The sequence below is a fragment of the Crocodylus porosus genome, unplaced genomic scaffold (genome assembly GCF_001723895.1).
Source record: "Crocodylus porosus isolate Cpor-Errol unplaced genomic scaffold, CroPor_comp1, whole genome shotgun sequence".
NCBI classification, from domain to species: Eukaryota; Metazoa; Chordata; order Crocodylia; family Crocodylidae; genus Crocodylus; species Crocodylus porosus.
The window spans coordinates 15227747-15243946 of record NW_017728910.1 but is presented as its reverse complement, the minus strand read 5'-3'; the positions used below and the strand labels follow the sequence as shown (position 1 = coordinate 15243946).

The window sequence follows — 16200 nt, the reverse complement described above, 5'->3', positions numbered from 1 at the left end:
TTGCTCTTAAGCATTGATAGTGGAATTTTTAGGTTAGTCTGCTGCAGGAAAGCCAGCATTTTCCTCTGAAGTAAGTTTCTATGAGAGATCTATACCCTGAATTCAACTCCTGGCAGCCTCCAGAAAAAAAAAAAAGATAGAAATAAATCCACAGATATAGCTGAAACTTTAAATGAAGACAGTCAACCCAAACACTGCTGAACAATTAACAGCAGGAGTATTGTTGTTTGCTAGCCTTCCCCAGCAAAGCAAACTTTTGACACTGTAGCAGCAGCAGGGTGATGAATGGGCCACAATTTACACAAAAGGAACTCCCATTCTTGTGATAAGGACCATAAGTAAAGAAAAGATATAGAAACTAGTCAGTTTAATCAGGACTACTAAAACCTTTGTTCATCCATAACAAAGGAACACACAAAGTATTTTTTGTATTATTGTCAATGCCTCAGCAGCTTCTCAAATTAAGAGTTACCACAATTTTAGAACATAGCCCTCTTTTTAAGGATCCGGAAGCAAATGACAGCAAGCAGATGGAGGAAGATACCTGTATAGGAACTACCAGGAAAAAGAAAATATATAATTTCTGCTGTATTTAACTACTATTCATCAAGCTAAGTAAGTGGGCAAAAAAATGGTAGGTGAACATCAAATGTTGACAAGGTCACGGTAATGCACATGGAGAAAAATAACCTCCACTACAAAACACTCAATGTTGTGTTCTAAAATAGCTTTGATGACTCAGGAAAGAGACCTTGAAGTTATCATAGACAGTTCTCTTAAAACGTCAGCTCAGCATGCAATGGCTACCAAAAAAGCCAATTCATTAAAAAAGGAGTTGAAAACAAATGAAGATTATCATGCCATCATACAAACCCATGGTGCACCCACTTCTTGAATACTGCATACTTTCCTGGGTGCCCTGATCTCAAAAAAAGGACGTAGTAGAATTAGAAAAGGTCCAGAGAAGGGCGACCAAATGGCCAAGAGCATGGAGCAGCTGCCAAAACCAGAAGAGACTAAAGAGGCTAGGATTCCTCAGTTCAGAACAGAGAAGGCTGAGGGAGAATAAGAGAGAGGTCTATAAAACCATAAAGGACGTAGACCAAGTGAACAAGAAACTGTTGTTCACTAATCACCTGAAGGAGATCACCCAATTAGGAACAGTCAGCATGGATTCACCAAGGGCAAGTTGTGCCTGACGAACCTGACTGCCATCTATAAGGAGATGACTGGCTCCATGGATGCAGGAGACTGGTGGATGTGACGTACCTTGACTTTAGCCAAGCTTTTGATACAGGTCTCCCACAACATTCTCGCAAGCAAGCTAAAATATAGGTTGGATGAATAATCTGTAAAGAAGGATAGAAAAGCTGGCTGGAGCATCGGGCTCAGAGGGTAGTAAGCCTGTTGTCTAGTTGGCAGCCAGTATCAAGTAAAGTGCCCCAGGGCTGGTCCTGGGGCTGATTTTGTTCAGTATCTTCATCACTGATCTAGAAGATAGGATGAAGTATTGCACCCTCAGCAAGTCTGCAAATAACACCAAGCTGGGGGGAGTAGTAAACACACTGGAGGGTAGATCTAGGATTCAGAGAGATCTCGACAAATTGGAGGATTAGACCAAAAGGAACCTCATGAGGTTCAATAAGGACAAGTGCTGAGTCCTGTAGTTCAAAGGAAACAATGTCATGCACTACTGCTAGCAGATCAAGGGAAGTTATTATTCCCCTCCAGTCAGCATTGGTGAGGCTATACCTGAAGTACCGCGTCCAGGTTTGGGCCCCCACTACAGAAAGGATGTAGACAAATTGGACAGAGTCCAATGGAGGGCTTCAAAAATGGTTAGGAGGCTGGAGGACATGACTTCTGAGGAGAGGCTGAGGGAACCGGGGTTATTTGGCCTGGAGAAGAGAAAATGGAGCACAGGATTTAATAGCAGCCTTCAACTACCAGAAGGGTGTTTACAAAGCGGTCAGAGCTGAACTGCTCACAACAATGGCAGAACAAAAAGCAATGGTCTCAAGTTGCAACAAGGGAAGTTTAGGTTAGATATTAGGCAAAACTCTCACTAGGAGGGTAGTAAATACAGAAACAGGTTACCCAGAGAGGTCATGGAATCTCTATCCTTGAAGGTTTTTAAGACCTGGCTAGACAAAGCCTTTGCTGGGATTATAGTTGGGGACAATGCTGCCTTGAGCAGGGGGTTGGACTACATCAGTAGATCTCAACCTATTTGGTACCAGGACCCATTTGTAAGCATCGCCAGTCCCAATCCAGTAGATAGTTCAAGGAGAAAACAGCCTCCTGGCTCCTTACTCCCAGCCCACTGCTCCCCCATCCACCCCATCCCTGTTGGCGACCCTCACTCCTGATCCACTACCCCCTGCCCCTAGCGTGTGGGACAGGACATGGGCCCCCCACAGATTTGTACACCTAGTGGGCACAGGACTGCAGCCTGATTGGACCAGCACAGGTAGGAGCCACCTCCGCACCCCAGCATGCGGGACTCAGCACGGGAGGGTGAAGTGGGACAGCAAGACTCACTGCTGCCACTGCCACTGGAACCCCCACACCATCCACATCAGCCAGCAGCGCAAGGAGTAATGGACAGAGGGGGGCCACGCTGCCCTTGCCTTCTTCTGCCGCCAGCTGCTCATGCGCCAGACTACAGCTCTACCCTGCTGCCACGGGTCAGCCACCACCGCTGCTCCCCTCAGGCCACAGCTCTACCACAGAGAGGAGGTGGGATGGCGGGCAGGGTCACCTGTGCCCCCCACCACCCCTTTGACAAGCTGTCTATGCCCAGCCCCTGATACTTTCCCGCAGAGAGCTGCAGGAGGTGCTCTCCACTCTGCTTGGCTGCCACATACATGTGTGTACTCACACATGCATGTGGCAACCCCTGCCTGATCACCCTCCTCCTGCTCCCTGCAACCCCAAGCAGCCCCTCGCAGTCCTGTACTCTGCCAGCCTGCAAGGGGAAACAGGTTTTTCTCCTTTAAAGAAGAATCTGTTTTTAAAGTTTGTCGATCCGTTTTTTAAAGTTTTTTCACAACCCTTTCGTATATTCTTGACACCCACTTTTGGGTCGCAACCCACGAGTTGAGAAACACTGGACTAGATGACCTCTTGACGTCCCTTTCAGAACTAATTTTCTATGATTGTATGTCTTTAAGTATCAGACTCTAAAACTAGAGAACACCCACTGAAATCAGGAGGCAACAGGTTTAAAACTAACACGAAGTGATTTTTTTATGCAACTCATAGTTAACTTGTGGAATTCATTACCACAGGAGGCAGCAGAGGCAGATAGCATAGCCAGGTTCAAAAAGGGCCTAGACAAATACGAACTAGTATGGGACCCACAGTGTGTGCAACACAGATCCTAGAGTGACTAAAGGAAGCACCACATGCAGCACAGTCTGGAGGGTGCAGCTGGATCAGGTGCCGAGTGCAGCACACATCTCAAAGCAGGTACTGCATGTGGCATAGTCCAGCTGGAGTGGCCACCATGCACATCATTGCTGCCACTCTGACCAGACAGCAACTGGCCACTCTGATTTCTATGCCACACACAGTATGGATCCCAGACTGGCTGAAGCAGATAAGGAAGGCTGGAGGAACAAGGACAGCCAAGGGGCTCGTGGGCCCGATTCAGACCGGAGAGTAGCAACAGACCTACACGGGCCATGATGTGGCTGTGGTGTGACTAGACCCTTAGGAAACACTCAGAACCAGATAGTGGGGTTCTGAAAACCAGATCCAGCCTGCAAGGTCTATGTTTGACACCCCTGCCCTACAGCATCTACTTTTGCCACTGTCAGAGACAGAATACTGGACTACATGAACCATTGGTCTGACCCAGTATGGTACTTCTTATGTGCCTTTTGTAAAAGGCAGAGTACGCTCCACCTACAGAAGTCTCCCTCACACAGAGGGACAGGGAAGCTGAACATTTCAGAAGACTAGTAACAGGCAAGCTCCTTCCAATTCTAGGTCCCAATTCAAATGGGTAGACCTCATTAAAACCTAGGCAACCAATCTCAAAATACCTTCCCCAGCTTGTAAACTGAGTTTTTAAACTGATGCCTATTAACAGCATCCACGTCACAAACTGACACTCTAACGGACATCCTAGTTGGCACTTAGTGCAATGTGATCAAGCATGAGGTTGGTCTTTTTCTAACATAGCTGTAAATGCAGCAGAAATGGTAGTGCCTGTTCACTACTTCCCTCTGGATATATTAAACACTTCTGGTGACTGATAGCTTTCCACAAGCACTATCTTTCTATTAAGAAACAGCCTTCAAACACAGTACAAGTCTGGTAGTATCAGGTAGCTTTTCTTGTTACCTTCATGATCTGAAGTAGATCCAGTAAATATGGTCTCCTTAGAGGTTTCTGCAATTTTTGAATCCAGAACAGAGGAATCTGCCAGGAGACTCTTCCCTGCATCAGACACAAGCATACTGTTGTCAGCCATGATCAAGTCGGTGTTTCTCTATTCAGGAGCTGCAAAAGAAATTTATCTACTTAAATTTAAATGACTCAGAGTCGTCAGAGTTCAACTCCTACTACAAGTAAAGAGTAAGAGTCAGAAATAGTCTTAGCCTACTAAAAGCCAAATCTCTACAAATATACATCAGGGCTGGAAGGGACGTCGGGAGATCATCGAGTCCAACTTAAATCCCACTTGCATGATAAAATAGTTGTAGCCACGATAATTATTATGAGTCATTCAGTTTAATTTGGATTAACAGATTACCTCGCTCACAACAAAAGTCATCCAGTTGTTAGCAAGATGGAATTTAGAGAGTATATACCCTGATAGTTAAGGATATTGGGGTAAAGTGCTCCCTTTAATTTGCTGGTGGGGAGTGGGGAGAGAGAGAGATAAAAAAAAAGCTTCAGTCATGAGACACAGGACTTCAACGACTTATTTTGATTTTATGAGTCAAGAAGTTGCATAGTTGGGAAAACTTAGCTGTACTGTTCATCACAAATCAAAAGAGGCTCAGGAGTTAGGTTAGCCGTGTTACTTACATTTGGTTACAGACAGATGGTCACAAGTAAAGGTGGGGGGAGGAGGAATATTCCCTACTTTTATCCCAGGGAAGTCTCAAGAGGAAAAGATGTTCTGTGCAGAACACCTCGGTACAACTCAAAATCTCCTGAATGAGCTGCCCAGATTTATCTAGCTCCCAGTTGGAGTTTCTCCCTAACAATTGTCATGCTCGATGGTTTTAGAGACAGCCCTTCCCAGATGTACATTATTCAAGAAACTCATTCTTTTTCATCATGCTTCCCAAGACTTATCAAGTGTTACAAAAGAACTAAGTCATCCCTGCACACCTTTTGCACGAAAAGGAGAAGGGGAGGCGGGAAGAGTTCCTCCGATTAGACCCAGCTAGTCATTATCTAGGATTTACCCAACTGAAGAACAGCACATTTCTGTAAATGGTGTTAAAAAACAGCCATTTCCCCACGATTAATCACTTGTGTGACTAAGTGCACACAGGGATACCTGACAGTGAAGAGATCAGGAACTGACATAAATACAGGTTCCCCTTGCCAGCCATGGTTATGCCAACCACCGTTTTGAGTATCCATGCTTAATATTCTATACAGGCAGCCTTCAACTTCCAAATGTTCCGAGTTATAAAAGTTTTGCACTTACAGCATTTATAAATTGACACTCTGTTTCAACTTTATGACATCAGTTTCGACTTTACAACACTTGATCCGATGTGACACAACACCAGCAAACAAGTTTCCTGCGTCACTCATCTCCCTGGAGAACATCTGTCCAAACTTTCTTGGATACTCTCTTTAAGAAAGGAGAGAAGACTCCAGAAAAACCTGCAGCTGAGACTCCTGAGAAGACTCCAGCCAAGAACCCTTCAAAAAGTCCAGCAAAGTCACCTCAAAGAAGTCCTTCCAAACCAATATGATTGCCATTTACAATATAATACATTAACGTAGCTATATTACTCATCTATAATAGACCGAGTACAAAATTCTGGGTTATTTTTGGTGAAAGCAGGGTATTGGGCCTTGGTTCAAGAACCAATCCCCCATTTATAACATCGTTGCCTATGAGGAAAAAAAATTGGTTCCGAGTTGCAACATTTCACTTGAGACATGGTTTTCAGGAACCAGTTGGGTCGTTAAGTCCGAGGACTGCCTGTATAATATTTTGGCTACCACAGTATACAGTTCTGAGTAACCACGGTTTTCCATAGCCTCGCATCAGCCCACCACCTGCCATTTTACCCACCATGAACGTTTTGTCTTGCCAACCACGGGAACTTTCAGCAACCTAACCCCAGCGGTCAGCAAGGGAAACCTACACAGATGCTATTGTATCAGCATAGACAATGCAGAATAAAAAAATTTAAAAATAGAGACAGAGAGAAAGAGATCTCCTCAAAAAGTTCATTTCGCTTGGTCTAAGAAAAGAGTCCTGATTTGCTTTTACAACTAGATTTTTGCAAAAAACAAACAAACAAAAATTGTTAATTGCAAGCTTTGGGGTACAAACAGGCATCGGAGAAGACACTGGAAAAGCTCCCCCGGGTAGAAAATGAACTCTTCCAACCTTTCTTCCAGTGCCTGAAGAAGGGTGTTTGCATCTGAAAGCTTGCAATTAACCGTATTTTGTTTTTGCAAAACTCTAGTTGGTCTAATAAAAGGGATCACCTCGACCACGATCCCCGTTGCCTCTAGACGAGCAGGCTACAGCCCAGACACCTTCCCCGCCACCTGCACAAGTGGAGAAGTCCCAGGGCGGAGGTTCCCTCGCTGCAAGGACCGGCTTCCACAGGTCCCCGAAGCCCCGGGCCCAAAAGCCCGAGAGAGAGGAGCGAGGGAAGAGCCCCCGCTCCACCGAGGCGCCGGTACCGGCACGGAGGTATCCCGAAGCCCCGCGCCGCTCCTCACCCTCGCCACCGCCATAAGCCGCCACCGACACCAATTCAAAACCCGAGCCGCCGCTCTAAACACGCCACTCATTGGCTGCCCAGCCTCCGCCGCGGGGTTAGCCCCGTAAGCGCCAGTCCCATTGGTCCAACGCGAGATTCCCTGGAGGCCCCGCCCCGTGCCGGCTTCCTGTGGAAGGGGGCTAGTTGTGCTGTCGCTTGTGACTGGAGGGCTCCTCTGCCGCTAGTTGCCAACCGATCTGCCATTGGCGGGTGGGTGTTGTGGTGGGGCCCGAAGGCGGGACACGTGAGGCGGGGCGGTGGGATGAGGTCACCTCGGCCGGATTGGCTGTTTCAAATGCCTTCAACGGCTGCGGGCGGAGGGGCGGGGTTGAGGGCGCGTTGCAGCGCAGCGCCGGGCAGCCCGGGTGGGGGAGGGGCAGGCTGTTGGAATGAGTCGCTTAGTATAGTGCCTGCCCTCAGCCCACATCACCTCACGCACCACACTTACCCTTCACACCAAGTTGACCCCCTCACACCTCCTGTTGCACCCCTCAAAAGACCTGGCAATACCTGAGTGAGAACCATGGCCTGTAGGAGCTAGGCTTGCCAAGCCTCCGAGATTGCTCTGGAGTCTCGAGGCATGAAATAGAAGTCTCCAGGTGACTGCTAAGAGCCACCTAGGAGATAAAAGATAGGTTCCATTTATTTCATTAAAATAAATGATAAACATTGAATCCGGCTTGTCCAGCGGGTTTTTTTAAATGGAATAGTAATGTGCATTCGCCTTCCTGGCACAGTAATCCGTAAGAGATACAGGCGAGCACGCAGGCCTTTTCGCAGTGTGCTTCAGGGCACACCACCTCCCAGAATAGGTTTAAGCAGAGTTGGCAACCCTAATAACCCCAAATGTTACGGCATGGAAAATTAATGAGGATTAAATGCTGCATTGTGTACAAGCACCCCCAAGTGCCACCTACTAAGATACCTACTAAGCTACACGGTCTCCACACCTCACCCCACCCCGTGACCTGACAGAGCCCTTTACTGAGGTGTCCCTGGCCTCCCTTGTGCTGCCAGGTGATTCCCAACTCCAATGGGGGTTGTTCCCAAGAAGGGACTGCAGGGTTTCACTTGCCTCTTGTAAAGCACAGATCACAAAGGATTGCTCTCTGCTTGATGGGAGATTTGTTGTAGCAATGCTTTTTGTCTTTCTTAAGACCGGTTGAGATCCACCCAAGCTAGACCCAATGTCATTTCTGTGTTGGGAGCAGTTTATCCTTCAGGGTGATTTGCAGTTTCAGTTCATCTTCCAGATAAACATCATGAGTTAGCAAGTCCTTACCTTCTATCCTCATTCATCCTGCAGATGTGCTGCATCAGAGAAATACCTATCAGACTGGCACCAAGACAATATAAAACTATGCAACTGATCCAGGTATGCGTGCGTGTTCACATGCCTATACCAATCATGCAGTCCCCATGCTGTAAGGCTTCCTTCCCTTCCTATGTTTTGTTACCCTTGCTGTCACGTCTGCTTTACAACTATAAACCAAGCTCTTCAGGGCAGCTCATGTCTAATTGTTCTGCAAACCACCTACGACACCTTTGAGCATTGTAAAATCATCATAAATTATTACTTTGGGCACTGTAAAAATACTGACTAATGCTACTAATAATTTAATGAGCTTTGCCTTACTAGAGATGTGAAAAAGTTCCCTTTTATGATTATGCTGAGCTTCAGAATCTTCAAATTAAAGCAAAAAAAAAAAAAAGGAAGAGGGAGAAAGGAATACCATCTATGAGCTGATAGATGAAAATGAGAATGGTTCAGATGAAAGTCAGTTAGCTGACTCAAATGCACCATCACAATATAAAATGGTGTAACTGTAATTTAGGCATTTAATTTACTCTTCTTTATATTTTTCTTCAATCTTAAAACCTTGTGATCCAGAAAAGAATACTTTTCTACGCATTCAGCATCTAAGGCCTGATTCTGTAAGTTGTCATACTGAATCTATTTACAAAGAATAAAGCCGATATAAAAAGTAGTACTATATCAATTTTCTATTTTAGCCTAAATTTTTATATGCCAAATTCAACATTTTAGCTGTCGTTCAAACTTTTTAATGTCATTATTGCTCTACCTATCTTGATGAGTAGGGGCATGATCCAGAGCTCAATGGAATTAGTTAAAGTCTATCCATTGATTTCAAAAGGCTTTAGATTAAACCCTAAAAGCAACTTGTAAGTGAGGGTTTGGTCATGGGAGTAAGTGTTTGCTTACTTCTGTCTAGTATAAGCAGGGACTGCTTGTAGAAAGATCCAAGGATCTAAAGATTATGAACAGCAAACCAAGAGAAACTGGTACTCAGGCATATGGTTTCACAAGGTCAGTACCAAACAGTCATATGCAGGTGATTGCCCTCATACTGTCAACTTGTAAAAGCATCTTGATGGCTCAGTACCACCTTCAAGCCTGATCCTACAATCTGAACTCAGGCAAATCCTTATGGACTCCCAATGACTTCAAGCTGGACCCTAAAGAGCTCTGGCTGTTTACTGCAAGGTATGTATCTTTTCTTTCATGTGAAGACAATGAGAGTTAATCCCTTTGGGAGACTTCGTGCCTTCTAATTTTGCAACCAGATGATATAGTTCTGGTCTAATGGTGTCAATTAAGTTTTTGCCATAAACTACAATGAAAGCTGAATTAACCAAAGGCGTTACCATTTTGGTCTTACCACTTTACCATGGTAAAGCACACAGAAAAAGAATTTCAGGAGATCAAGTCACTAAAATAAACCTCTGCATCAGCTGACTGTGGGCATGAATTTCACCTCCTGTTAGAAAAGGCTGTGGAACTTAAAATTTTGTGGCTCTGTGAGAGGACCAGGTAATCCATAGTAGGATCCTGGGCTTCTGCACTGGCTCTGGCAATTGCTTACCAAGTTCAATTTTGCCAATTCCCTGTCAAGGACTGTTCACAACAGGGGTCCATTGGTCACTCCACAGAAAAAGCATGACCATGCACCCTTCATTTTTCCCTATAGTATGATCCCCTTTTCCCTCAGAGCCCTCAGTGTGGTTTGGAAAAGGATGAAACAACACAGTAGACACAAATAACTACAGTTCTGCTAATTACAAGGGAGACCAATTTGTAGAGGCTCTGCTCTGTGCTTGGATCTCAAGGGGATGATGCAGCCAATTATAATCTGACTAAAACTAGTGTAAAAACTAGAATCGCTACACAGAATAAGTATAGAATCTTTTGTGAACAAACCTCTTCTGTATTCTGCAGGCACTAGCATATATTTTTAACTTTATGTACCTGTGCACATGGGTGGATCTAGGATTTTGAAAAGGTGGGTGCAAATGGTGTGGCACATCATCACATATCACACATTTTTCTCCAATTAAAGAGACACTAGATATTTTACTAGTATGCTGGTGGGGGAACATCATATTATTCCGTTTAAGACCAAAGCAAAAACAAATATAACTATTGGAATATGCACTAATTTGCTAGATTTTATGAAGTTTAAAAAAATACAACAAACTAGGCAAAAGAATTAAAAAATATATAATGTAATTAATCGTGTAGTGGTTATAGTTAAATGTATGTCTCTTATTCACATTCATAAAACAAACTATAGCCTTCTTGAGTGTCTTGACAGTGACTCCAATACTTCACTGTCAGACATTACCAGGAATAGCTAACATACAGCAAAATTACAAAAGAAATTCTGGTGGAACAGGGATCAAAGGGAAGTACAATTGCACCCCCTTGGATCTGTCCCTGCCCGTCCACATCTTTGTAGAATCACATTACACTGTTATTTAGCACAATTTATTTACTATTTTTAAAATGGTGACATTCACTTGGCATGCTGGTTTAATAAATACTATCTTTGACTTATCCTTCTCAGGAGAAAGTGGAGGGCCTAACTTCCTATGGGTATTGCTAGGAGTTTTACCACAGACAAGTTCAGATACCTTTTAAACTCATGTGAACCAAATTCTCTGCTTCTGTCAATTGATACAGCTGTGCTGAAACTGTAAATTGTGTACACGTTTTATATCAGTAGATGATTTGCTCCATATTTATCTTTTGCAGGTGTACAACTTCAGACCCAGCAGAAAATTTTGCTAATTTGTAAGAATAAAATGAAATAAAATAAATCCCTGTCAGTTTGAAGCTTTCTTGGCTGTTTTACAACTCCAAGCAATCTAGGACTTCCTGGAAAAATAGATTTTTCCATGGAAATATTGATTTTGATTAAATAAAACAATGTTACCATGATCTTCTATGTTTTACATGGCTGATTTCCTAGGTGTCTTTTCACATACAACTTGCTCAATAAACTGTCTGCAAAAACAACCCCAAGAGTCTGGTTTGCTGATTTGATAATGATATTAAAGTACTTGGAATTCCATTCCTTTACAGAATCTAGGGACTTCTGCTCCCACTGGAATCAATAGGTGGTTTATCTTCAGTTCCAATGACAAAAGAATGTCAGCTTTTTGCTTCTTATAAAATAGTCATATTTTAATTTTGCTATGTTTTCAGGAAGCTTTTCCTGTCAGGAGCTCATGATTACAGAAACTGTGTTTGTTTCCTATGCCTTTTGTAAGCTGATTAATTTGTATTTAAAATGGGATATTATTAAAATTAAGGCCATGTAGTAAACCTCAGTAGAAAGCTGACAACATTTGAGAAAATATTGGTCACACCTAAGAAACACACAAGCCTACTGTCTGTTATGTAAAGCAATTTTAAATAGAAATATAGAAGAAACTAATATTGTTTATGACAAAATGGCCTGCTGACATAGGAACAGAAATTAGTGCTGAAGAATGGGAGACAGCAGTAGTCCTCACATATCCATCTGCATGAAAACAAAAGACAATTATTTAAAAATCCTATACGGATGGTATCGCACACCATTTACAATCAAAACATGTTTATGGTATAGAAGCAGGCAAATTTAGGAGGGAGTGTGGTCAGTTAGCAGCAGTACCTAGGGATGCAGCTGGGTGCCCAGGGCACAGGAGCAGTGGTGGCTTCCGGTTGCCCTTTTTTCACTTTCTGCCACTGTTCCTCAAGTTGGCACCTAAGATAGTTGCCCCATTCATCCCACCCTAGGTACACCATTGGCTGGGAAGTTTCTACAACATACGATGGGAAAAGGAGACATGGTGAGGGAACTAACGGGGGTGGACAGGCACTGGGAGAGAAGCTAGGCATGGGGGGGGGCAAGTCACAGGGGGCAGGCACTGCAATTGGGGGCAGGTGCTGAGGCATGCAGGCAAAGTGAGGCAGGCAGCAGGGAGGATGAGTGGTGTGGAGGACCACTCACTGCCCCACAGCACTTTCCACTTGCTACCTCACCACCTGCCCCACTGCCACTGCTTTTCACACTGCAGCAAGGGGAGAAAAAATTAAGATGACCATCCAATAATTAGATTCAATACATGGAAATGTTAACAAATTCATAATTTTTCCATGTATAAAATCTAACTACTGGGGGGATCATCCTAAATTCAGGTTTGTCTTGGATTTTGATAAATACAGTATATAGAGATGACAAAAAACAAAAGCTTAACATTGACTGAAACAAAAGAACTGTCAGAGGCTGAGAGGTAGAGAAGAAAAGAACACAAGATGCCCATGGACATTGACTTGAGTTCAGGGAACGTTCTTGATAGATATGTCTTTATGTGTATTTAGGGGATTGGGTGCATCTTTAAATATTAAATTTGCAGGGGTGCACCAATAAAGGCTTTTTTGGGCCGATGCCAATGGCTGATTATTAACAAGCTATATCGGCGGATACCAATCTGATTGGTGACAGGCAGCCTGGACAGCAGCGTCCATCTGGTAAGTCTGTTGTGGGGGGAGTGAAAAGCAGTAAAGGGGTCAGACTGAGGCCCCTGTGGTAAGAGAGGGAGCGCGGCTGGGACTGGGTATGGGACAGAACTGCAAGCAGCTCGTCCAGGGAGGGGGCTTCTGCCGCTGCGCGCACCCCTGGGAGAGCCATGGGGGGCACAGGCCCCCTGAATCTGTGTATGGGGTGAGAGTGGGCTGGCACTGTAGGCTGGGGCCAGGGGCAGTGCCAGCCTCTTCCCAGCAGAGGGGCTGGGCCAGGGCTGCGCTTGTGGCAGGTGGTGGCAGTGCTGAGAGTGGGGGCTACAGTGAATTCGGAGGTGGCTGTAGCCCTGCATAGTCATCACCCCGCCACACACAGCACTGCCCCCATCCACCCCAAGCGCAGCCCTGGCCCCCTGCTGGGAAGAGCCAGGTTTTCACCCCTTTTTTCCCTGAAGCACAGCATATACACAAACAGCACACACATTTATATGGCAAAAACCACAGCACATTTAAAACCACGGTTTTTGCCTCCTGGTCTGTCAGTGAGCTGCAATGGGGCCAATGGGTGCAATCAGCGGTGGGGGAGGAGGGGGCGGGAACACATGGCAGTAAAAGCAAGGTGAAAAGAGCTGTTGAGCAGTGCACTTTTGCCATGATTTGGGTAGCTCTCTAGCTGTCAGTCCCAGCTCCACTTGCTTGTAGCTCCCTCATCCACTTTGTCACTTCCTCTTCCTTTGTTCCCAGTCCCCTGGGGTTTCTGGGAGTTCCAGTCCAAACTACCGTCAGCACAGTTCTGTAGGATTGCTCCCTCTGTCATCATCACACACGCCATCAGCCATCATTTTTCTTACATCCCCTTTCTATAAATTTTGATTATTAACAATGAAAATATTTTTGTTGGTCTGTGTGAGATGAAATCGACATTTATCAACGTTTACTAATAAAGATCAAATCCTGCCAAGCCTAACTATTCTTGAGAATGCCACCTAAACAAAGTGGGGCACAAAAGCATTAGGAAAAGAAGGAAGAGTTGAAACGGTCTGCAAAATTAGCCAAAACAAGCACATTTCTTCACCATGCTAATATTGGTTTTATCATTTTATCGTTGTTTTTGTAGTTTGGATACAATTGTTACAAAATTTAACTCCACTGAAAACACTTGTATCAGCAACTGTTGAAAAGCTGTAGTAGCACTAGTGGCGAACAACCAATGATCCTTCTGGATCATGGTTTGTGTGTGACAGGTCACCCAGACCTTCCACGTGTACACCTAGGCAGAAGCACAGAGGAGCAGAGGCTGCCCAGACCTTGCATCCCCCCTTAAACCATTAAAACAGAAGCCAAAGGCCAGCCTGAGTCTGGACATCGGGTGCCTTGATAGCTGTAGTTACATGCGCACCCAGGAATAGGGCCCAGGTTACTCACATGGCAGACCAGGATTCCAACAGCGGGGTAGAAGAGCTGTGCTAAGAAATTAAAAAACGAGTGAAACAACACAAATAGGGACTTTTCTGTCACCTTGCTTAGACAACTGCATGAATTTAGAGCATATCTAACATAAGAAATTTTTGGTGACTTACAGTGGAAGATTTGGCTAAATTATTGATAGTTGATAACAGTGCTTTGTCATCAGGTTTTTCTGTTGTATATAGGGCAATTGCGTTTTTTTTTCCCATCCCCCTAACAGTATCAAGTGCTGAACATTCCTTCTCAAAACTCAGAGTAATGAAGTGCATAGTACAATGGAACAAGAAAGGCTTCATGGTTGCAATACTGTCTATTGAAAATGGGACAGCTAGGAAACTTTAGACCAGCTTATTGATGAATTTGCAGAGAGGAAGGCGTAAAAGATGAAATTCCAATAGTAGCGATAAGTGAAGAAGAAATAAAATATTATTTTACTCTTTATTTGTACATTGTAGCAGGTGCTGGTCCCATAGGTGGGCACTTAGCTCCTGCTCTGCCCTTGTCTCTCAGGCTTGCTCCCCTTCACCTCACCTGCCACACCTTGTTATTATTAAATCCCTGGAGAGGAAGGCTACCCAAGGATCCCTGATCCGATGCTGCTGTTTAGGTGCTGGTACTCAGCACCGTAAGGGCTTATTACATGACTGCAACCGCTTCTTACACCATGCCTAGCCTTGCAGATGCTACCATTCACTCTGCCCTGCTCCTGCCCCTGGGCCTGCATCCTCTTTGGCTCCTGGTTGCACCCTGCTCCCAGGCTAGCTAAGACCACCACTGCCCCTTGTCTCAATCCCTAAACTACTGCACCCTATCTCAGCTCTATAACTGCCTCCTCTTAACTCCTGGGATCACAGTTCCCCTCTGCCTGCCGCTTGTTTGGGAGCTCCTTCCAGGCCAGCAGCATGCCCAGTGCCTGTTACATACATATATATTATTATTGTGCGTGTGCTTGTGCATTTTGTGTGGTTTTATGGGGTGAGGGGACAACAATTACGCTTGCATCATTCCCTAGTTCTGATACTGATGCAATATAGTCTAAGAGTGATGTTGTAGCTGCGGTAGCCCAGAAGTTCTGCCAGAGGCAAGGACTTTTTAGGACTGTATCTTTTACTGAACAACTGTGTGGTGGGAATAAAGTTAGACAAGCTTTGGCATGCAAGACATTCTTCGTCAGGTCTCATACTGTTTTATTAGCAAGTTTTATGTGCAAATTATATTGTTATTAGGAAACACAGGTGATGGAAAATGGAACTCTTTACCACATTGCACGGGTTGCCAAGTCATTTATTATTGTAGAAAGAGTGGCAAGAAGGAACCAGGAACCGGGAGGCAGGAATCAACTTCAGTGTCATCACTGACCAACAATGAGGCTGAACAGGGATCCAGGAACTGTCACTGTCGGCGATCCCTTGATTCGAGGATGATCTTGAGGGCTCATTGTTGGGTCCTGAGATGACAATCCTTGAGCCACAGCCCCGTCTGCAGAAACTGCAGGTCCTTCCACAGGGGCGAGCAGGCTGCGGGCTGGGGTTCCACTCCTTCTGGTTCCTCCGCTCTCTCGTCTTTGCTTTGAGGACGAGATGCTTTACCTCAAAATGGACAACGTGGCTGAGGTTGCAGTACCACTGGAATCAGCCGGCTCTTCCCGCATCTTGATGTCAGCATCCATTTTCTTGAGGCGTGCCTTCAACGTGTCCTTCGCACCTTGCCCGAGGAAGGTCGAGAGGACCCAGAAGCCGAGAGCGTAGAGACAGGCCAGGGGCAGTTAGTGGTACGGAGGGAGGCTGACGAGGCCAGGCCCATTCGGTTTGGAAAAGAGACAAGGTAAGGGTTTGCAAAACTGCTAAACGGCAAAGAGAAAGCACACAGGGACTGATTATTTACTCTCCCTCCTAATACAGGAATTAGAAGGTCACAGATGAAAGCTGAGTTGAAGCCTAACCAAGG

At 44.9% G+C, this 16200-nt stretch overlaps 1 protein-coding gene across 1 annotated transcript in view; it reads right to left on the bottom strand.

Moving 5' to 3' along the window:
* Positions 1 to 7065, bottom strand: part of ECT2 (epithelial cell transforming 2) — a 72765-nt gene extending 65700 nt beyond the window's left edge. The window contains exons 1-2 of the mRNA XM_019532741.1: positions 6937 to 7065; positions 4351 to 4509 (exon numbers count right to left, since the gene is read on the bottom strand). Of these exons, the coding sequence (XP_019388286.1) occupies positions 4351 to 4480 (130 nt within the window). The 5' untranslated portion in view covers positions 4481 to 4509; positions 6937 to 7065. The remainder of the gene's footprint in view (positions 1 to 4350; positions 4510 to 6936) is intronic.
* Between the last annotated feature and the right edge of the window lie 9135 nt (positions 7066 to 16200).